Source organism: Budorcas taxicolor, chromosome 6, assembly GCF_023091745.1.
Source record: "Budorcas taxicolor isolate Tak-1 chromosome 6, Takin1.1, whole genome shotgun sequence".
Lineage (NCBI taxonomy): Eukaryota > Metazoa > Chordata > Mammalia > Artiodactyla > Bovidae > Budorcas > Budorcas taxicolor.
Genome location: NC_068915.1, coordinates 34,137,646 through 34,160,997, shown reverse-complemented (window position 1 = coordinate 34,160,997; position 23,352 = coordinate 34,137,646). Strand labels below are relative to the sequence as shown.

Sequence of the window (23,352 nt, the reverse complement as noted above, 5' to 3'; positions counted from 1 at the left end):
TGCATTGGGCAGAGTCTGGAGGTTCCATCTACTAGATTTGGGAAGTGTTCCCTCTCAGGGAGTGCCACATCAAATGTTAGTTGTACACACCTGCAGTTCCTGCCCAGGGAAACCTGCTAGAGACTGGGTCCATGGTCTTCAGTGGGAACTGGTCTACAGTCATTCTTTGCCCATGTGATTAGCCATAATCATAGAAATTCCTGAATCCCAGAAGGAAAACAGATTTTACTTCTGCTTTCAGGCTGGTACAGTGAATTCAATCCCCCAGGCAATCAAAAATGCCTTAGCAGTGTAGAGAAGATCAAAAGCCAAGTTCTCCAACACTAGCTCAGGGCTACCCCTGCAAATAGGCTCTTCTAAGGAATGTTAGAAGAGGAGATCTGCACAGGAGACCTGCTGTGCTAATCTCTCCTGTACACTTCACAATGCCAATATGTGGAGGACAGTAAAATACAGCAGGATTCTGAATCAAAATATACAATTATAATATGAGAAAGAACCCTAAATAATGGCAGTAGTGTGTTATCAGTTCAGTTCAGTTGCTCAGCCATGTCTGACTCTTTGTGACCCCATGGACTGCAGCATTCAGGCCTCCCTGTCCATCACCAACTCCTGGAGTTCACCCAAACCCATGTCCATTGAGTCGATGATGCCATCCAACCATCTCATCCTCTGTCGTCCCCTTCTCCTCCCGCTTTCAGCCTTTCCCAGCATCAGGATCTTTTCCAATGAGTCAGCTTTTTGCATCAGGTAGAATGATCCTAATAGTCTAACTCCAGGTTTTCAAAATTTTCTGCAGAGTTTTGTGTACTATGTAAAGACAGATCAAATCAAGACGGTTAAATATGACTCATTTATTAGGGAAGTTCAGGTGGTTCAGTGGTAAGGAATCCAGTTTAAAAAGCTGTAGGGATTTGATCCCTAGATCGGGAAGATTCCCTGGAATAGGAAATGACAACCCACTCCAATATTGCCTAGAAAATCCCATGGATAGAGGAAACTGAGAGACCATAGTCTATGGGACCCCAAAGAGTCAGACATGACTAAGCACCATCCACACACACACAGCACACTCAGGTAAATAAATAAATAAAAACTACATATAGTGCGTTTGTAAATCTAAGACCTTAGTGGTTTAGGATGAAAATGGATGTTTAAAATATAGAGTAGACCATGTTAAATGCTTTAATCAGTGTTCAAAGGATTAAGGAAGTATAAGGGAAGGAAATAAGAATTTTCTTTAAAATGATTTAAGAAATCTCCAGGACGTAGTGACATTTAAGCTATATCATCCTGAAAGATTTTTATGGCAAGATAGTACAAAGACATTTGGTTAGAGGGAACAAACATAGAGCACTGTGAATGTGCAAGACCAGAGTATTCATACAAGATATGTCTACTTTGTACATTGTAGTGTTACACAGTAATATATGTGATTACATAATTAACATAATGCTGGATGTTATAATTATAAAATCAGCAAGGGTTTTGAATTCCCTACCAAAGGGATTGGTTTCTTCACTTTCTAAAATTAGAGCTATCCCATTGGTTATTAGGAAACAAATTATTTCCCACAATATCAAAATAATGTGATAGCATTTGTATTCATGTTTATCACTTAGGACATTACAAACGTTTTTAAAGCTGTATGCCAAGAACTATGGGGGGGGGGGGTGGTAAAGACCAAAATATTTATTTCTTATTGTAAATCACAACTTACTTATTTTTTAATGTTCATATAAATCTGATATTTTATTTACTATCTATGCAATATAGAACAATAAAAAGTTTAGCCAAACCTGATTGTTCTCTGTTTAAGCAAATTCCTTGAAGAATTGTACTAAATTTAGTAAAGATTTCAAATTGATTGAACTTAGTATCTGATGTACAAATATATATAGACATAGTAAATAATTTTTTACCCAATCATACTGAAAATTTTATATTCATCTTTTTAGAACTCATATTTGATTATGGCTTCCTACATTAATATGACTGAGTTAAAGTATTAGGGTTCAATATGTAGTAATTTATTCTAAATGTTAGGTGTTAAGTATACTTATATCTATAAAAATTAAGTTATATAGAGTGTATAATTATTGTATTAAGCATTGTTCATCTACTTTAAAATTATCTTTTCATTTTACTTCTTTTGTAGTATTTTATGTTTTTCCTTTTTTTTTTTTTTTTGCCTTTTTTTGTTTGTTTGTTTGTTTGTTAGTTTTCAATAGGAACAAGATGTTATTGGGATGGGTCAGGATATTATTCATGAAGCTATTTTCAAAAATATCAAAGAGCCACCAAACTGGGTCACATTCTCCAAATGATAGATTTGGGTTTTGGAACAAATGTTGCGTACTTCCTTCCTTAAAAACCATGCCATTCTGAGGAAGAACTAATTATCTTAAGGCTCTGAGTCAACTGTTGCCAAATGGTCTCACAGTTAGCGACAGAAGAGAAATGAAGCACAGTGCAGTAAACCTTAGGGATTCACCTGGCCTCCTTCACAGCCAACATTGTTCCTATGGTGTCAGACAACAATTAGAGAACCTGCAATTGAAGGTGACTCAGAAAAGGGCAAACAGGAAAGTGTAACTCTCAACCAGGTCATCCACAGCACAGGAAAAGCATAACCAGAACACAGTGAGAGAGTAAGAAGAGGCTAGAAACATTCTAAAAAGCAGATGTAAATAGGTAATTATCTTCAGTGATATCTAGAGAAGTAGAATGAATACTGGCATTATGTTTGCCATAACCCTTCACTATATGTAATCTTGAGAAATCATATTCTCTGTCTGTAGCCTTCAGTTTCTTCACAAATAAAATCAAGGAAAGGGGTAAGTAATTTCTTAAGCTGGTTTTAAATGGTAATATTCTATAAATCTTTATATAAAATCATATATCTATAAAATATTTTAATGTAAGTACCAAAAGAAGTACATCTTTTCTACACAACATATAGAATAGACCTGGCATATAACAGGCACTCAGAGTAGTATTTGTTGAGTGAATAAATAAGCCAGAAAATAAAAGTGAGAGGTCAACGTGTTGGTTAAATGGCTATCAGCTGAAGGAAAGCGTATGTTAACAGGACAGTGTTGCATTAAGACTTTGTCTCTCTCTTCCTCTTTAAGGTAAACTGCATCCTTGGTGATGGCAGGGCAAGGCGGGTAAGAAGGGATTACCATTTCTGTAATGGTATTACAGAAAGCACCATTTCTGTCATTCAAATAACTCTAGACCTTCCCTGATCACATAGCTATTTCATGAGGAACAAAGCCTAACGTTTCCTTGGCTACACTTTCAAGTTGAATAAATTAGAGAACAATATCATTAGAGTTAATACACAGTATTTAATTTCAAAATTCATCTCTCCAACTGGTACATCGTGGCTAACCCTTGCCAAATGTAGCCATAGCATTTGTTTAATTAGCTTCTTCTTACTATAAAAAATCACTAGGCCAGCTTGAATGGAAATCTGATGATTGCACTTTATGTATTTAAAACATCACCTGATTTTCAGAAAATGTTATGTTATCATCAGATTGGGAGGATAATTATATACTCCAAATAGTTGTAACATTGTCATCCTAATGTTTATAGATTTCCAAGCCAGATCCAGTTTCTAGAAATGCATGATGAAAATGCAGTTAGATTAGAGTAGATACTATAGGGAAATGGAAATTGTCATTTTATTTTCACGTTGGTCTTTGGATTTGGGAGGACATTAAATTACACTATGGAACATTGATCTGTCAAGTGAAAATTTAAGCTGTGGTGCATTTTCTGATGTGCAGTCTAAGACTAAACATTTATTTTTCTGGTCTGTTTTGCTGTTCCTAGAAATTAATAATGATAGAAATAAATACATTTCATATAGTAAGATCTCCAGCAGTGTATGTTGACACAATCTGATTTATTTGTTTAATATTGAGACTTCAGTAGAGTTGCTCAGACAATATAGAGTTCAGAAGCATTATGGATATTATATTTAAAAGTAGAAACTTTAAATGGATATGTTATGCCAATTTGCAAGGTAATAATTATTAAAAATATAAAATATCTACAGCAAAGTTTAAATAATACACTCATACTGACACTGGTTACTTGTTTAATATTTTGAAGAGCTCTTAGAATAGTAGAAGGAGATTTTTAAAGAAAACTGGTGATACATTAGTTTTATGCAGGCAGAGGCCACAACTATTGATAAAATTCTTGAATTGAAATTGATTAAACAAACAGCTCAAATATTAAAACTGAGAGATTTAAAGCTTAATTTTTTTTAAAGAAAATAAAATTTAAGTGTTTTAGAGTTAAAAAAGATATGAGTATGTAGCATAATTTTCTAATTTTCATGAAAAAGAAATGTGATCTCAGAGGTCCAGATAATTTCTCAAGATCAGTGAGAGAAAGGAACAAGCAAGTTTATTCAATTATTTTTTTTCTAAATGGATTTGAATTGCAAATATTAGTATCTATATAATAATATCTGTAACATTTTATTTATTTAACATGTTTTATGTTGGAGCATGGTTGATTAAGAATGTTGTTAGTTTCAGGTATACAGCAAAGTGATTCAGTTATACATATACATGTATCTATTCTTTTTCTAATTCTTTTCACATTTACTTGATTACAGAATGTTGAACAGCATTCCCCATGTTATCCAATAGGTCCTTGTTGGTTATCTAATACTTTAAATATAACAATGACCAAAAGATAACCCTATAAACCATCAGTCCCCAACCTCTTTATCCCTAGGAACCATTTTCATGGAAGACAATTTTTCCATGGACTGGCAGTGACGGGGGACAGTTTGGGGATGATTCAAGCACATTACACTTATTATGCACTTTATTTTTATTATCATACATCGATTCCAACTCAGATCATCATGCATTAGACCCTGGAGATTGGGGACCCCTGCTATGAACCTGTGAGGGTTTTGCTCCAGTTACTGAGAGTGGAGGTGCTAGTTACTCTCTAGTTGAGGTACATGGGTTCTCATGGCAGTAGCTGCTCTTGTTCAGAGCACGGGCTCTAGAGCATGCAGGCTCAGTAGCTGTAGCTCTCAGGCTCTAGAGCACAGGATCAGTAGTTGTGACACATGCGCTTAGTTGTTCCATGGCATGTGGGATTTTTCCTGACCAGGGATTGAATCTGTGTCTCTTGCATTAGCCACTGAGCCACAAGGGAAGCCCTGATCAGATTCTTTTAACTATATGGGTTAATGATTTTCATTAGAAGAATGATGGTCCTTTCAAACCCTCAATTCAGTGTATTCAAGGCTCCCTAAAGTTCTCCAGCTAAAATGCCTGAAATTACCCAAAATACTTTGTGTGTATGAGTACGCAAATGCATTAGCACCAGATTTGGGGGAGACAGAATAGGCTTGTTATTCTAGAATGTTCCTTGTAAGAAATGGCATAACTAAAGAGTGTGAAAGGCAAATAAGAAAAACTTTTCATTAATGAGATGATAACTATAGAATATACAGAATATAAACATGTCTGTACCTGAAATCTCAAACTCTCCTAAAAGACTAAGTTGAAGAAAAGTTGTTGTGACTTGCATGAATGGTTAAAAAAATAGCCTTTGTATGACTACTAGAGAAGAAAAGGATGATGGATTATTTGTTTTCAAATTATTTTAATAGCTAAAATATATTTTCCTTATGTGGTCTAAACACGCATACAAGTGTTCATGTGCCTAGAAACCTTGGCAATTAGGGGTCTTAAAGTGTTTCCAGAATATTTGTTTGCTTAGCTAAGGCAAACAAATGAAAAATAAAAGATACAACCCATTCCTCTTAAAATGTATGCAAGCCATAGTACTCAAATTAATAGACTTAAAAGGCAAGTAATAAGAGCACAACTCATTTTCTTGCTTTTGAAATACAAAAAATTCATATGGATGTTCTATCACTAATTAACTCCTAACTGCTTGTTTGACTTTACAAAAAAAAAAAAAAATGTTTCAGGTATATAGCAAAGTGTTTCATTTATATATATATACACACATATACATATTCATTGTTTTTCTGATTCTCATTGTTTCTTTAAAATAAGTTTATTTGTAAATTGCTCTGTGAGTCATCAATACTATTAAGATGCCTTTCTTGTCGAGATTTCTCTTCTTGATGCTCTCTGTATTTTATATTAAAAGATGCTTGCTCCTTGGAAGAAAAGCTATTACAAACCTAGACAGTGTATTAAAAAGCAGAGACATTACTTTGCCACCAAGGCTCCATATAGTCAAAGCTGTGGTTTTTTCCAGTAGTCATGTATGGATTTGAGAGTTGGACCATAAAGAAGGCTGAGCTCCAAAGAATTGATGCTTTTGAACTGTGATTTTGGAGAAGACTCTTGAGAATCCTTTGGACCACAAGGAGATTCAACCAGTCTATCCTAAAAGAAATAGTCCTGAATATTAATTGGAAGGACTGATGATGAAGCTGAGGCTCCAATGTTTTGGCCACCTGATGCGAAGAGCCAACTCATTGGAAAAGACCCTGGTGCTGGGAAAAATTGAGGGCAGGTGAAGAAGAGGATGACAGAGGATGAGATGGTTGATGGCATCACCGACTCAATGGACATGAGTTTGTGCAAGCTCTGGGAGATGGTGACAGACAGGGAATCCTGGCATGCTGTAGTCCATGGGGTCACAAAGATTTGGACACAGCTTAGCGACTGAACAACAACAAATTTTGTATCACCATGGCCCGGGATATCTTTCTGAGACAGTGAATCCAATTTGAGTTTTAGTGACAGTGACAGAAATTAAAAAGGCATCAAAGACCCCAGTCTCTTTAATGTATATAGGGTATAACAGAATATTGAGTATAGTTCTGTGTGCTATATACAGTAGGTTCTTGGTTATCTGTGTTATGTATAGTACAAGCTCCTAGTTTATCCCTTTCCCCATTGTTTCCATTTTGTAACCATTGGTTTGTTTTCTAAATCTGTGAGTCTGTTTATATTTTGTAAATAAGTTCATTTGTATCATTTTAAAAAATTAGATTCCACATTTTAGTGATACCATAATATTTGGTCTTCTTTGTCAGACTTACTTCACATACTATGATAATCTATGTCCACCCATATTGCTGCAAATGGCAGAATTCCATTCATTTTTATGGCTCAGTAATATTCCATTGTACATATGTGCCACACCTTCTTTATCTGTTCCTCTGTTGATAGATATTTAGGTTGCTTCCATGTCCTGGCTATTGTAAATAATGTTGCAGTTAACTCTGGGGAGCTTGTTTATTTTTTCAGAAGCAAGTGAAGTGAAGTCACTCAGTCGTGTCTGACTCTTTGCGACCCTGTGGACCGTAGCCCACCAGGCTCCTCCGTCCATGGGATTCTCCAGGCAAGAATACCGGAGTGGGTTGCCATTTCCTTCTCCAGAGGAATCTTCCCAACCCAGGGATCAAACCCTGGTCTCCTGCATTGCAGGCAGGCGCTTTAACCTCTGCGCCACCAGGAAACATATAAATTCATCCTATCACTTCAGTGAAGCCAGAAACACTGAGGTAATATACAGAGGCTGCTGGCCAGAGAACTGCAACCTCAGCAAGAAGAGGGCACCGTGGAGAGGTGCACCCAACAAGTCGACTGAGACCCCAACTCTGGGTCATAAGTGAGCAGCGACCATTTTGCAGAGTCCCTTTTGTGATCTAATTCATAAACTTCTTCAATTCAGTTCAGTTCAGTCGCTCAGTCGTATCTGACTCTTTGTGACCCCATGAATCGCAGCATGCCAGGCCTCCCTGTCCATCACCAACTCCCGGAGTTCACTCAGATTCACGTCCATCGAGTCAGTGATGCCATCTAGCCATCTCATCCTCTGTCGTCCCCTTCTCCTCCTGCCCCCAATTCCTCCCAGCATCAGAGTCTTTTCCAATGAGTCAACTCTTCACATGAGGTGGCCAAAGTACTGGAGTTTCAGCTTCAGCATCATTCCTTCCAAAGAAATCCCAGGGCTGATTTCCTTCAGGATGGACTGGTTGGATCTCCTTGCAGTCCAAGGGTCTTCTCCAACACCACAGTTCAAAAGCATCAATTCTTCGGCGCTCAGCTTTCTTCACAGTCCATCTCTCACATCCATACATGACCACTGGAAAAACCATAGCCTTGACTAGACGGACCTTTGTTGATAAAGGTCCTTTGTTGTCTCTGCTTTTGAATATGCTATCTAGGTTGGTCATAACTTTTCTTCCAAGGAGTAAGCGTCTTTTAATTTCATGGCTGCAATCACCATCTACAGTGATTTTGGAGCCCCAAAAAATAAAGTCTGACATTGTTTCCACTGTTTCTCCATCTGTTTCCCATGGAGTAATGGGACCGGATGCCATGATCTTCGTTTTCTGAATGTTGAGCTTTAAGCTTCTTACTTAAAGGAAACTTTAAAGAGTTGAGATGAGATGTTGAGATTTCTGTTAATAATAGTGGCTCTGATGAACAAAAAGTCATCTTAATGCAGACTACAAAGAAGTGTTGTGACACAGGAAAGTGCATGAATAGAATATGAACTGGTCAAGCAGATTAATGAAACAGTTAAATAGAAGCATTTCCAACTTCTCTTGAATTTTCATCAAAAGATCTGGCTTAAGAAGTAATTAACAGTGTCAGTATCAAAAACCCATTTCATATCATTTAGAATTCATTGATGCTTATGAACTCTTGTGTTGAAGAAGACTCAAAGTCCCTTGGACTGCAAGGAGATCCAGTCAGTCAATCCTAAAGGAAATCAGTCCTAAATATTCATTGGAAGAACTGATGCTGAAGCTGAAATGTCAATACTTTGACCATCTGATGTGAAGAACTGACTCATTGGAAAAGACCCTGAAGGTGGCACAAATTGAAGGCAGGAGGAGAAGGGGTCTACGGAGGATGAGATGGTTGGATAGCATCACCAATTCAATGGGCATAAGCTCCGGAAGTTGGTGATGGACCGGGAACCCTGGTATGCTGCAGTCCATGGGGTCGCAAAGAGTTGGACATGACGCAGCAACTGAACTGAACTAACTCATTGTATATAATCATATGTAACTTTACCATTTTATAAATTGGCATTGTTCTCAATTCATAGTCTAGACTCAGTCTTTCTGAACTAAACTTCAATTTTCTAAGAATTATGATAAAGCTGAATAATTACTCTAGATATAGATAGAATCCAGTAATCCATACTGTTTGTTTTAATTGAATTTGGTTTGTATTTCCAGACTTGCATATGTTAGTTTAGTTTTCATCCTGAAAGAATCATTGTCATCTTGGTAGAAAAAGGGAATATTATGAATTATGCTTTAAGAGATATTCTGAAATCAACAATATTTCCTAAAATTCTTATAAAGTCAATTTGTTACTGATTATTGCTTAGATGCTAAAGCTGAAGCTCCAGTACTTTGGCCACCTCATGCAACGAGTTGACTCATTGGAAAAGACTCTGATGCTGGGAGGGATTGGGGGCAGGAGGAGAAGGGGACGACCCAGGATAAGATAGCTGGATGGCATCATGGACTCGATGGACGTGAGTCTGAGTGAACTCCAGGAGTTGGTGATGGACAGGGAGGCCTGGCGTGCTGCGATTCATGGGGTCGCAGAGAGTCGGACACGACTGAGCAACTGAACTGAACTGATTGCTTAGATATTTAATTGAAAACCTAACAGCACACTTGCTTTGGTGTTATCAAAAGATTTAGTGTGATCAGAAAATGCTGAAAATTTAAAAATTATAAATGAATTTTTAGATTTTTTGTTGATTTAACTTTAATAGGGATGTCAACATTTTATCTGATAGATCACTAAAGCTAGCAGACTTCATACAATTTAGAAATATAAATTAATATAGAACAGATTAGGTAAAGCTTTAGATACATGAATAAATTGAAAAATGCATGTCCATTTATTCAACAAATATTTAAAGATTTTAGCACTCACCGTTTTCTAGGCACTGTTTAAACAATTGGAATAATCTAGAAAACACAGGAACAAAGATCTGATGCTTACCTTTGTAGCGCTTAAATACAGATTGGAAAGATTGGTAATATACAACAGTGATAGATGTATTCAGTATATTAAGAGATTCAAGTGTCCCTTGCAGTGAAGTAGGGAGCGAGTAGAATAAAATATTGAATAAGGGGATAAAGTAGCCCTCTCTGAGAAGGTACGATGTAAGCATACACCTAGAAGCTGTGGGTTTGGTTGTGCAGGCATCTAGGTGAAGAGAGTTCCCCCTGGATGAGCACCTGGTTCAGAAATCTATGTTAAAACAATGCTTGGCATGAACAAGGACTACACTGAAAACACAGATTCTGTATACGAGTGATATGAATGGGTTTAGAAAGAGATGGGCTCAGGCATTATAGAAATACAAATAGATTGATAGACAAACATGTTCTATCTATTGGTCCTCTCTCTTGAACTACTTTAGGAAGTTCTCTCTTATATTCCATAGTAAGAATATAAAACACAGCTTACTAAACAGACTACTATTTCAATTAGCTTAGCCTAATCGAGGGATAGATTTTCAAATATTTAGCAGTGCCACATTCCACTCATTAGGAGTCCTATCTATATCTGTTAAATTTTGCAGTTAGACTGATGTTACCACCATGAGGGTTTCTAAAAACATTACATTTTTCATTGGCAATATTTGAGATTACTTATCTTCTGAAGCTGTGCCTTTAATTTTCCATTTAAGAATTAGAATAAAACATAGAGGTTGTAAGAAATGATATTACATGAAATCTTAATAGAAATTCTATGTTGTTGTCTCATATCAGAAATGAAAAGACACCTTCATCACAAATGATGAACCAACTGTGAACATCAGAAACGCTGGAAATATTCTAGTTTTAGGGCAAATTTCATTGTATATGAACTCATGGACTATGAGGACCCAAATCCCTGGAGCAGAAGAAGTCTAACTTATGCAGCATACCAAAATGAGAACTTGTAGAAAACTAGAGCTATGGAAGTCCTATGCTTGTATAATATTTTAGATAGCCTAAAGCAACGGTAATCATAGACCAGCTCTATCCAATGTTATTTATGCCCACATAGTTGAATTGATTTTCTTTTAATCTTTGTCTGCCCCAGGAAATATTTCAATTGAATTTTACATTTCTTCCTAAGAAATCAGGAACTCTGGAATCCAATCTCATTTACTTTAACTTTTCTTCTCACAGTTATTTCCAAATCCTAAGTGAATTCAAAGCCAAAAATTTATCTTGCATTTACTTCTTAAATATATAAAAATGACATGATATATGTGAACTTAATATAATTCTGTGTTTAGGTATACTCATCTATTTATTAAACATATATTGGTCTATCATATTAGACACTCATCTCAATACATGTAAGACATAAAATAATAGTTACTTTTGGAGGCACTATGTGTAGTGGTTGCAAAAGGAGCTCTAAGTCAAATACTCTGGGCTCAATAATTAACTCCACCTCCTTCTCACTGTGTCTCCTTAGGTAAGTTAATTAACCTCTCTGCTTCAATGACCCTATGCCAAAAATGGGAATTAATAGTGGTTCTTACAAAAGAAAGTAATTGTGAGGAACAAAAAATGTCATGTAAAGTGCTCAGCATTATCTAGTAAAAATTCAACAAATATATACTATTTTTAATATGTGGACATTTTAAAGTATCCTGTGATGTAATTACAATATTACTTTTAATATATGGAATGGTTTTCCATTTTTTAAATGACAGAGGAATGGGACAAAGTCACCAAAAGCAATGATATATCTTGGTTTTTGAGAAGGAAAATAAAGAGCAATGCAAAGTTTCCAGTGAATGAATTACAGAAATCTTGATACAGAGTTTCAAAGGTGACCAACATGACTAATTTCAAAAAGAAAAAAAGAAAAACAGTTTGATAATTTTTTACATTTGAAATGTTTTCTTTTTTGTCTTTGGATGGATTTTAGTTCAAATCTTAATGAACTCCATAGAACTTTCAAACAGCTGAATACAAATCTCTCTATGACATAAATGTTTCAATATAATATAAGAAAAAGTTTTCGCAATATAATGGCCTAAAAAAGTTATAAGAGACCACAAAGAATATTTAAACTATGTTCATTAACTTTAAAGGAAGACTGAAAATTATATGTAAGGGTGAATTCTTGGAGTTTTTAAGTAGGGTCACCAGCCTTGGGAAAGTTTCTGAATTTCTAAGTTTATTCTGTAAACCTATGACGAGTCACATATCTCAATACTATCACTTACAAAATGAATGTTAAATATGACTAAGGTTAGAAAGCCATATTTACAACTAAGGGCTTTTTTTTTTTTTTTTAATCAACAATATAACTGAAACGACACTGAATTTAAAGTGTGTGCAGCAATCTGATAGAGGAAAATTTAGATATCCAAATTAAGAAAACCAGGATTTAGGAACCAAATAAGTTTGAGAGTATTTTTATCAAACTGCGTTCAAACTCACTGAAGAAGAGGTAAAATCTCTCAGTCGTGTTCAACTCTTTTTGACTCCCTGGACTGTAGCCCACCAGGCTCCTCTGTCCATGGAATTTTCCAGGCAAGAGTCCTAGAGTGGGTTGCCATTTCCTTCTCCAGGGGATCTTCCTGACCCAGGTCAACCTAGGTCTCCCACATTGCAGGCAGATGCTTTACTGTCCAGGCCACCAGGGTCAAACTCATTGGGATTTCTTAATTTCTTGAATAGTTTATCTATCTCACTAAGAAGCTATACTAGAAAGATGCATAGTAAGAACCTGTAAGAGAACCAGACTGTCTGTCTTAAAATTAAAACACAGCACAGATAGTAGATTTTAGAGCTCTACAGTGGCCATCCAGTACAACTCTCTATATCCTTCCACCCCCACATCATTTTCTTGATAGATAAACTGATGGCTCAGTTGGTATAGAATCTGCCTGCAATGCAGGAGACCCAGGTTCAACCCCTGGGTGGGGAAGATCCCTGGAGAAGGAAATGACAACCCACTTCAGTATTCTTGACTGGAAAAGCCCACGGACAGAAGAGACTGGAGGCCTACAGTCCACAGCGTCAAAGGAGTTGGACACAACTTAGTGACTAAACAACCACCAAACTAAAAGAGTTCAACATTGTCTTCATCTTCCAAAAGTGTGTTTTCTTCTCCAAAATGATACTACTATTTAAGAAGAAATGCAGTGGTAAGAAACAGGAAGGCTGGAAATTCAGGTATTGATACATGGAAGGACTGCCGAGACAGAACTACAGAGTTTTTAAATTTTGTAGTTGAGGAGACAACTATCTGAGTTTGGAGAGAACAGGTAGCTGGAATTTGTAGGTCTGATTACTAGAAAGGAGGAAAATACACAGAGAAGCTCTAGAAATCTACATATGTGTTACTCTGGGAACTTTATTTGATAAACAACCTTCACATATGTCAAGTGAAATTTGACAAGGCTAGGCAAAGAAGAACTGCTAGAAGAGAATGATTACAAGAGAACCTTAAATAGAATTCCCAACATTTTCTTAGGTCTGGAATCTTTTGAATTTCTATCAGTCAGAGTAGTGAATTTTCTTTGAATACATGGAATATTCAGGAGAGAGCACAGAAGGGTTGAGCTTTGGTAATAAAGATAAATAAAGAGAACTTCAGACTTAGCCTAAAGATGTCATTAAAATAAGTTTTGTAGTTAGTTGGACCCACAAATAACTTAATCATTTGCAGAAACATTGCTAACTCCTTCTAAGAGAATAAACAAATCCAACACTAAGCAGAGTAAGATCTCAATATCTGAGAACCAATAAAAACATTATTGGACATAAGGAAAAATAGGAAAATGTGACTAATAACTGGGAAATAATTGCCAATACAATAGACATGGAAATGACATGATAGAATTAACTGACACATTCAAAACACCGTTACAAATATATCAAGGAGTTAAAGAAAAGCATGATAATTTACATTCTTCAAAAGAAAAGTACAATATCAGGGTATTTTGCTCAAATTGATCTTATATTTAGACATGCTATATGAGTGTAATAATGATAACAATTATAACAAAAGGACCAGATAGCAGTTACTATTTTGGAATATGCTGTTCCTCCTGGCTCTTTGCTAAGTGCTATACACATATTGCCTAATATAATCTTTATAGCAACTACATAATAATTATTACATTTATTATTTTTTTCAAGTATAAAGAAGAGGTTGAGAAGTATTGTGTAATTCATTAGAGAGAACACGAAAGAAGATACCAAAGCAAAGATTTAAGCACATGTCTGTCTGAATTCAAAAGTATATCATAACATTGTTTCCCATATCCTAAAAGTTATGAGCATGAATTTCATTTTAGAATTTATTTTTACCCTATACTGCCAGGTTTAAGAAATGTTCTAAGGTTCTGTTTTATATTTTTTATTTCATATGAAATTTCAGTTCAGTCACTCAGTCATGTCCGACTCTTTGCGACCCCATGGACTGCAGCAGACCAGGTTTCCTTGTCCGTCACCAATTCCCAGAGGTTACTCAGCTCATGTCCATTGAGTTGGTGATGCCATCCAACCATCTCATCCTCTATTGTCCCCTTCTCCTCCCACCTTCAATCTTTCCCAACATCAGAGTCTTTTCCAGTGAGTCAATTCTTTGCATCAGGTGGCCAAAGTATTGGAGTTTCAGCTTCAGCATCAGTCCTTCCAATGAATATTCAGGACTGATTTCCTTTAGGGTGGATTGGTAGGATCTCCTTGAAGTCTGAGGAATTCTCAAGCATCTTCTCCAACACCACAGTTCAAAAGCATCGGTTCTTTGGTGCTCAGCTTTCTTTATAGTCCAGTGCTCACATCCATACATGATTACTGGGAAAACCATAGCTTTGAATAGATGGACCTTTGTTGGCAGCGTAATGTCTGCTTTAATATGCTGCCTAGGTTGGTCATAACTTTTCTTTCAAGGAGCAAGCATCTTTTAATTTCATGGCTTCATTCACCATCTGCAGTGATTTTGCAGCCCCCAAAACAAAGTCTGTCACTGTTTCCACTGTTTCCCATCTATTTACCTTGAAGTGATGGGACCAGATGCCATGATTTTAGTATTCTGAATGTTGAGCTTTAAGCTAACTTTTTCACTGTCCTCTTTCACTTTCATCAAGAGGCTCTTTAGTTCTTCATTGCTTTCTGCCATAAGGCTGGTGTAATCTGCGTATCTGAGGTTACTGATATTTCTCCCGGCAATCTGGATTCCATCTTGTGCTTCATCAAACCTAGCGTTTCTCGTGATGTACTCTGTATTTATGTTAAATAAGCAGGGTGACAATATACAGCCATGATATACTCCTTTCCATATTTGGAACCAGTCTCTTGTTCCATGTCCAGTTCTAACTGTTGCTTCTTGACCTGCATACAGACTTCTCAGGAAGCAGGTAAGATGGTCTGGTATTCCCATCTCTTTCAAAATTTTCCAGTTTGTTGTGATCCACACAGTCAAAGGCTTTGGCATAGTCACTAAAAGCTACTCAAAGTGGATCCTGCAAATGCAGATAATTTTCTGCACTCAGAAATCAGTCTGTCATTTATTTATAAGAATAACTATTTGTCAGGTTGATTCTAGAACCTTTACTAGAATCATTAGCGTAATAGTTATATTTTTTTAAACAAAGTGGAGTTATTTAATATTTTTGATCATATTTTTTATCAAACAATTCAAGAAATGTTTAATATATAAGATAATTTAAAAACCGTTTGAAAATGTGTTAAACATTAACATATTAACATTAACATCAACTCTGGTTTCTCATCAGATCTTATAAATCTTTTACCTTTTTAAACAATAAATGCTGTCATCAAATTTAAAAAAATACATAAAAACATCCTTATACAATAAAAATGCAGCTTGGAGACAACAAAAACACTAACAGTCTTTTCTTAAATTCTAAAATAAAAAGTTAGAAATACAATAGTTAAGTCTAGTATATTTTTCTTAAGGTCAATTTTCTTTCAAATGTATAGTGATAATGTAGAATATATACTTAAAGCTATATGTTATTCAGGTTTTCATCAGAAATAGAAAAATACCTTAAGTCAAAATTATTCATAATAATGTGAAAAATTGTTAAGATTTCTGAAGCTCTGTTACATAATTTAGAGGCAAGTTAAAAAATTTATCATACAGGTACATCCCAATATTTACCTTATTCCTTCTGTTTTTCTTCTGGTAGTGTTTCTAGGAAAAAGAGAAAGTAAGCAGTAGGTTTACACTGAATTGTGAGGCTGCGTAGGTTTCCATATATGTCTGTCTTTGATCATTTAAAACTGTATCCCCAGTTTTTAAACAGTGCTATCAAAATAAGCATTTACCTAAAGAGCAGTCTGTGTTAGTTGCTCAGTGGTGTCCGACTTTGCAACCCCATGGACTGGAGTCCTCTGTCCATGGGATTCTCCAGGCAAGAATACTGGAGTGGGTTGCCATTTCCTTCTCCAGGGGATCTTCCCACCCCAGGGATCAAACCTGGGTCTCCTGCATTGCAGGTGAATCCTTTACCATCTGAGCCACCAGGGAAACCCTGAAGAACAGTCATAAGACTTCACAATTTGGTCAACTTTTCAGCCTATTTTCCTATTGCTCCTCTTACGCACAACTCACAGTATATGCCAACTAAACCATTCGCCTTTCATAGACCTCTTGGTGCAGTGGTTTCCAAACTCTTAAAATGCATGTGAATCACCTGGAAAATTTGTTAAAATATATTTACCTGCTCGGCTGGTCTTGGGTGGAGTCATCATTAGAAATGAATGTGCTACAAATCCAGACACCAGACGTTGAGTAGCCAGGTTTTCAGAGTCCTGCATGCTGTTCTGCTTTTCCTCTTCAGCCTCTAACACTGTTTGGATGTGATTCTCCTCTGTGGTCCTTTATGTATTTGCTGATTCATTGACTGAATTGTCTCTTTCATCCTATGCTAAGAGAGAGTATTTTATACCTGGCATCATTATCCTGAAGTTTTATCTTCAGTTTTGTGTGTGTAGTCAAACAAAACAAGTTTGATCTCCTAAACTTTGAGGACTATTTATTACTGATAATCCTAGTATCTAGCAGGGTGTCTGACCCATAGTACATACCAAATAAATATGTATTATAAAATAATTTATGGGAGTGATTGAGAGAGAGAGAAATAGCATAGAAGATAAGAAAAAGGAAGGAAGGTAAAAAGAAAGAATTAGGTACTATGATACCATATGTCACTGCAATTTTCATATAGTTCCTTCCATATACAAAACTACTACAATAAGGAAAATAACAGTAACTGAAGTTTTTATTGCATTTGTTGTTGTTTTGAAAAGTTGTTCAGTCGTGTCTGACTCTTTGAAACCCCATGGACTGTAGCCCATCAGGCTCCTCTGTCCATGGGATTCTCCAGGCAAGAGTACTGGAGTGGGTTGCCATGCCCTCCTCCAGGGGATCTTCCTGACGCAATAACTCAGGTTTCCTGCATTGCAAACATATTCTTTATTGTCTGAGCCACCGTGGAAGCCCTTTATTGGGTTTAGGGGAGGGAGCAATTTGTTCCATTCTCTCACTTTCTAAATAGCAGTATTTCTAGGGAGGTTAGACAGATGGACAGACTGACTCTAGTGCTACAAGCATATTTTGCAATAGGCATGTGAAGAAAGAGAGAGTCTTCTCCCATTTAATTATTCTTAGTATTTATTGGGGATTTAAAGTGAATCCCTCCTCTTTTAATGTAAAAAGCAGTTATGATAATAGAAGATGAGAAATTTTTTCAGGAGATAAAATTCTGAATATTTCCTAGATGATCATCAGTGCTGCAAATGAAGCTAATGCTTTTTATCAACCTTAACTCAGATCTGGGCTCCAGGATGTGCCAAGTGCAGAGCAATAGAATAAAAGCTTACTATCATAGCAAATCCTTTTAGATTGTGATTTCACTGAGGGATGGACAATCATTACTAAAGAAAAAAATGCTTTATATTTTATTTTTACATAATGTCTTTGGATTTAGCAAGAAGTGCATTGATATCACATTTGAAGACTTAGTTATAGACATTATCATATGTATGAAATATTAATCTGCCTTCAGATCTTCTTTGTTAAATGAATTGTTTCACTTCAAATTTCTCACTGGTACTAGTACTTCTTCTTTGCCATCAGTAATATATGTTTTTTTTTTTTTTTTTTCTCTTTCAGGGTTTGAACTTGAAAAGGTTGGAGTCAGTACAAGGAGGGAGAGAGGTAAGAAAATCAAAGGGAGAGGGATGGAGAAGAAGAGAAAAGGGTTTCAGTGTTGCCATGATGGGTGGGTGATGTTGACTGATGCTGACGATGTTAAGGATGATGGGGATGTGATGAAAGGGATTTTGATAACACCTCATTACTCTGGCCAAAACACATTTTACACATGTTTATATAAATGAGTTATTTGTATTTGCTCCTCTGAAACTGAAGAAAAGATCCTGTCTCCAGTGAGGTAAGTGTGTTGTTTCTGTTAAAGTGGATTTTTTAAAGCAGTAGGGCCCTCTAGACAGGGCAGAAAAACCTTTTTTAGCGAAGATTTGATGCAATATTTAAAGTGATTTACTGAAAGATAAGCATAATTCTAACAATGAAAACATTTTATGGCATCTGTGATTCTTCAGTCTGGTGTCCAAGGGTTTTGGCGTGTGCTGCTAGGTGGGTGTGCATTGTTCAATGGTGTGAAGTTGCTCTGGTAAGACTAGTGATTCTAAAATTTCCTTTAATTAGTGTCTACTCTAGATGCTTTATACAGAAGGGAAATTTTTAGTAGTATCAAACAGAATATATTATGTACATGATGTATATTATTATCTAATTTTAATTAGATAAAATCATTTTCAGTCTAAATGTGTAAATGCTCTACTTTTCTCTGTGACTCAGATTGCCGGGTGTAATGAGATGGTGGGATATTTAATTCAATAAATCAATATTTTCTTGTTACTCAAAAGGTAACTTCATTTTTGGTGATATTTACAGAATAATTTGGGTCAAAAGTGAAGACACTTAGTCTATATAATGAGAAAATAATGTAACCCTCCTCCCCATCTGTGATTTCTCTTTCTGTAAAAACATATTTCTTCTGTATTTCATGCATGGTGTTTGCCCCTCTTTCTTTGCTCTTCTAATTTCCAGTTGTGTGTTTTTAGTATTTGGCATTTTAGTTCCTAGTTAACTGTCATGTAGGGCCTCTTTCCATTTATTTGCTGTTTCTATCCAGAAGAATCTGTTCCTTTAGAGGGATGCACAACAGTAGGATCACATTGGCAAAAGAGCTGGGGAAGGTGAAATATAGTTAAATCTCTAGAGATATTTTGTATTGTAGGAGAATAGGTAAAAGAGACACGATCATCAGTAAAAGCATGTACTGTATAAGGAAGATCTCAGAGCCATGTACAGGTTTGTGAGGGTAACTGCTGTCTGTCAGTTGGAACTAAAGTAGATCTAGTTAGAAAAAGAACTCAACTCATAATGTTCTAAGTGAAAGTTCATACCTATGCAGGACAGTGTGATTATTTCTGCTGATTCAGTGTGTTTGAGGACATACAGTTTCAGCTCCTCACCACTGTATCCTGGTCCAAGAGCAATTGTGTGTCTAAAGAAGGGAAACTCAAATCCATGTAGCCCTGTGATGACATTGCTAAATGGCAGCAAAAATCATTTTTTAAGTTAAGATTTTTTAGTTTTTTTCATGTTATATTTAAAAGCTTAATGACTGGCTTTTACTGAGAAGAGTTGCTGTTAAAATTTTATTGCTTATTTTTCATTTCTTCTGATTTTATTTTTATTATAAATATACTTATGGGTAAGGAACATGTCAATAATGTATTTTAAATTAGAATTTTTTCTTGAAGGTATTTTGTGGTTTGTGTGAAGGCCAAATTTTTAATGACCTACAATTTAATATATACATCTGCCTTGAGGGGACAACCTTGATTTGGGCCTCCATTCTTAGGTTAGTGGAGTTATTGTGAAGAAGGTAAGATCAGCAAATTAATGAAAGCATTATTATGTCTTCACTTGAGACCTCCTATCCAAGAATGAAAAGTCAACTACTAAAGTCAAAACAGCCACTTCACTCCCTGTCTGGGCAATATTGCATCACTTGGGCTTATTTCTAACACTTAACCTAACACTCACCTCAGTTTTCCCTATGATTATAAAGTCTAATCCATTCTATGGTAAGACACTTTAGGGAGGTATCAGACAAGAGGAGAAGTATGTTGTGAACACTGTTTATCAAGTTTCAGTGGTAAGTGACCTATAAATAAGAGTGGAATTCCTTAAGAGTGTCCTGATCTCTCTTGCTTATGAATTGTGACAGGCATCTTTCTGATTCCTGCTTGCTGTGTTGTGTTACATGTGTGTATTACAAAGATGTATATATAAAGTACTTGTGATTGTGTTAAGTTGAAATGTATGGATTTGGAAAACTCTTACTCAAAATACCCTCTTAGAATTTTTCATCCTAATGCTATTGTGATTGATGAAGACAAAATGACAATGATTACTTCTTAAGATGAATTAATTTATCTTAGTTCAAATGACAGATGTTCCCAATAGATGTTGATGGATGTGATACTAAGGGCCTCTTACCAAATATTTATAAGAAGGTTTAAGAAGTGTCCTTTAAAATGTTCTATTTACCATTTGAGAGCTTGCATGGAAAATTGAAGCAGGCAGTAATATGCTGTTTAGCTAAGTGGTAAATATTATTAAAAGGCTAATTACTACACAGGAAGGCCAGATTTGAACACTACATGCTGTATAAAAATATAAATTAAGAAGAATTGATTAAAATACAAATTTCCTGAAGGAAAAAGAGATGAGCAGTACCTAAATTGCTTGTATTGTTGTAAAATGTTTGAAAACACATATTAGCTGTATTAAAAATAGTTACTTTTTTAATGTATACATGCATATAAATTGAGGATGCTGATCATAATAAGTAATAGCAAGGTTGTTTAAAAAGGGAAATTAGTGGAATGCTGTGTAAAACGTCATTGCATAACTGATATTTCTATCTGTGAGTGAATTTCCTGCCTCTTGTGGATCTTATAACTCATAAAAAAATCCTCAGTGAAATTTCATTGGATATGACATATAGATAAATCATATTTATTTCCTTAAGGAAACTCTGTTCTCCTATATACAGTATTTTTTACTGTGAATTGTAGATAAAACCAGGTTGCTATCAGTTTTCTTATAAGATTGTATACCTTTGATAGCTTATGGTGAATGATGTCAGATTTGTGATCTCTGAAGAAGATTTTTGCTTCAGGACTTGGGACCAGCTTGATCACTCAAGAGCTTTTGTGTAGCAGAGTTTTATTATAGTGAAAAAGGGATAGAGAAAGCTTCTGACATAGACATCAGAAGGGGGATGGGGAGGACCACCTTTCCTAGTCTAAGCAAGGGAGTTATGTACTTTTTAAAATGGTTATTACAATAAATCAAAGAATGTCTCAAGGTTGTAAAAATTTTACCAGACCCACTCCCACAATTTACATTTTAAGATAACAGGATTAGAATTTAACAATAGAAAGATTTTACCAGATCCACTCCCATAATATGCATTCTAAAATATCAGGATCAGTCAGAAGGTTTTCAGGAAGGAGAAACTGTCCTCAAGCAGGATACATGGTTATATAATCCTTAGTACAGAGTTTGAACTGAGTTGTGTAATCATCAGTTCCAGGCTTAAAGAAGAAAATGTTTTATGTGACTAAGACTAAGAAATGTAGAGGGAAAAAAAAAGACGTTTGTCTTTTCCTCCTCCTCGAGAATTCTAGACTTCTGTCTCCTTCTTTAAAGCCCCAAACCCCTTTCTCCTCCTTGGGGACCCAGGACTTCTTATCAACTTGCTTAGGAATTGACTCTCTCACCTTTGTTATTTTAAATACTAGTATTATATTTTCCAAAAGACAGTTTTTGTTAACTTGGTAAAGATTCATATGCACCTGTGTATGTGTGCATGTGTTTGTACAAAATAATTTTGAATGGCAAGTTGTCTTTTCTACCCTACCTGAAAACTACCTGACCATCCCTATTCTGAATATCTTATATCTTATATCGCAGGGCTTCCCTTGTAGCTCAGTCGGTAAAGAATCTGCCTGCATTGCAGGAGACCGAGTTCGATCCCTGGGTTAGGAAGATCCTCTGGAGAAGGAAATAGCAACCCACTCTGGTATCCTTGCCTGGAAAATATCATGAACAGAGGAACATGGTGGGCTGCAATCCATGGGGTCGCAAAGAGTTGGGCACTACTGAGCGACTAACACTTACTTATATTACAAGTCTGAATATACATGATAGGAGACTTTATATGGATAAAGAAAGCTGTTATGGTTTGAAATCTAAATCAGGATTAAGCATTTAATTTTAGAAATTATACTTAATGTTGCAAGCTAAGGTGAGAGACAGTGATTATCAGAACTTTTGGATTGTGGCTGTGTTATTGGAAGTTACAGAAATTCTAGAGCCACTGATGCAATGGAAATAAAGTGCAGGTTTGTAATGAGCAGGAATAACTTTTACATAATTGGCAGAGCTCAAATCTCCCAAAGCAATGAACAGAGTAAGCAGAGATCATGTTACCATCCTTCACCTGGAATTCTGAAGAAGGATTAATATTGGTACACTTGAACATTTTAAATAAGGAGTTTTATATTCCTATAAGACAGATATTGAAAATGCTTCTTAAACATCTGAGAGAAAAGGAACACTTTCAATAATTTCTAGATGCATTCCTTAGAGCCCCCAAATTATAGACACATGCATCCTTTTACAAGAAAAATCCCCTGTTGTGATTTGAAAAATGATTTTCAGTTTCAGTTGGTTACACAAGAAAAAAATAATAGATTCTAAGGGACACATAGTTAGGAAACAATGGACATACCAAATCATTAAAAGCTGATTTATGAATGTGTTACTGTCAAGAAAATTATGGACATGGCTTACAACCTACCCGCTTTGTAATTCAGAATGCTTTATTAACTTTCTCTTTTGGACTATAATGTTCCCAATCCTCTCTTTGCCAAAAACCATAACTAGAAAATTACAGATGATATGAACTTCTAGCATGTAAACATAATAAATCAGAGATATTTGAAAAAGGTAGAAAAATAAAGTGTTTAGTTAAAGGCTAATCCCACAAGCCTACTTTATATTTAAATGTATTAATCATTTGAAATAATAATTCATGATTTGCTGCTTATGTAAGGTATCACTTGAGCATACAATATTCCTAGGGAAATTTATTCTGGTAAGTAGTAGATTGTATGCCTTTGCTAATCTAATTGGATAGGCTTTGCATTGTGTGTCCCTTCACATATTACATATTTCTACTTGA

At 35.6% G+C, this 23,352-nt stretch overlaps 1 protein-coding gene across 1 annotated transcript in view; it reads left to right on the top strand.

The window, feature by feature from the left end:
- Positions 1 to 23,352, top strand: part of CCSER1 (coiled-coil serine rich protein 1) — a 1,275,856-nt gene that overhangs the window by 783,886 nt on the left and 468,618 nt on the right. The window contains exon 9 of the mRNA XM_052642244.1: positions 18,177 to 18,221. Coding sequence (XP_052498204.1) covers positions 18,177 to 18,221 — 45 coding nt within the window. The remainder of the gene's footprint in view (positions 1 to 18,176; positions 18,222 to 23,352) is intronic.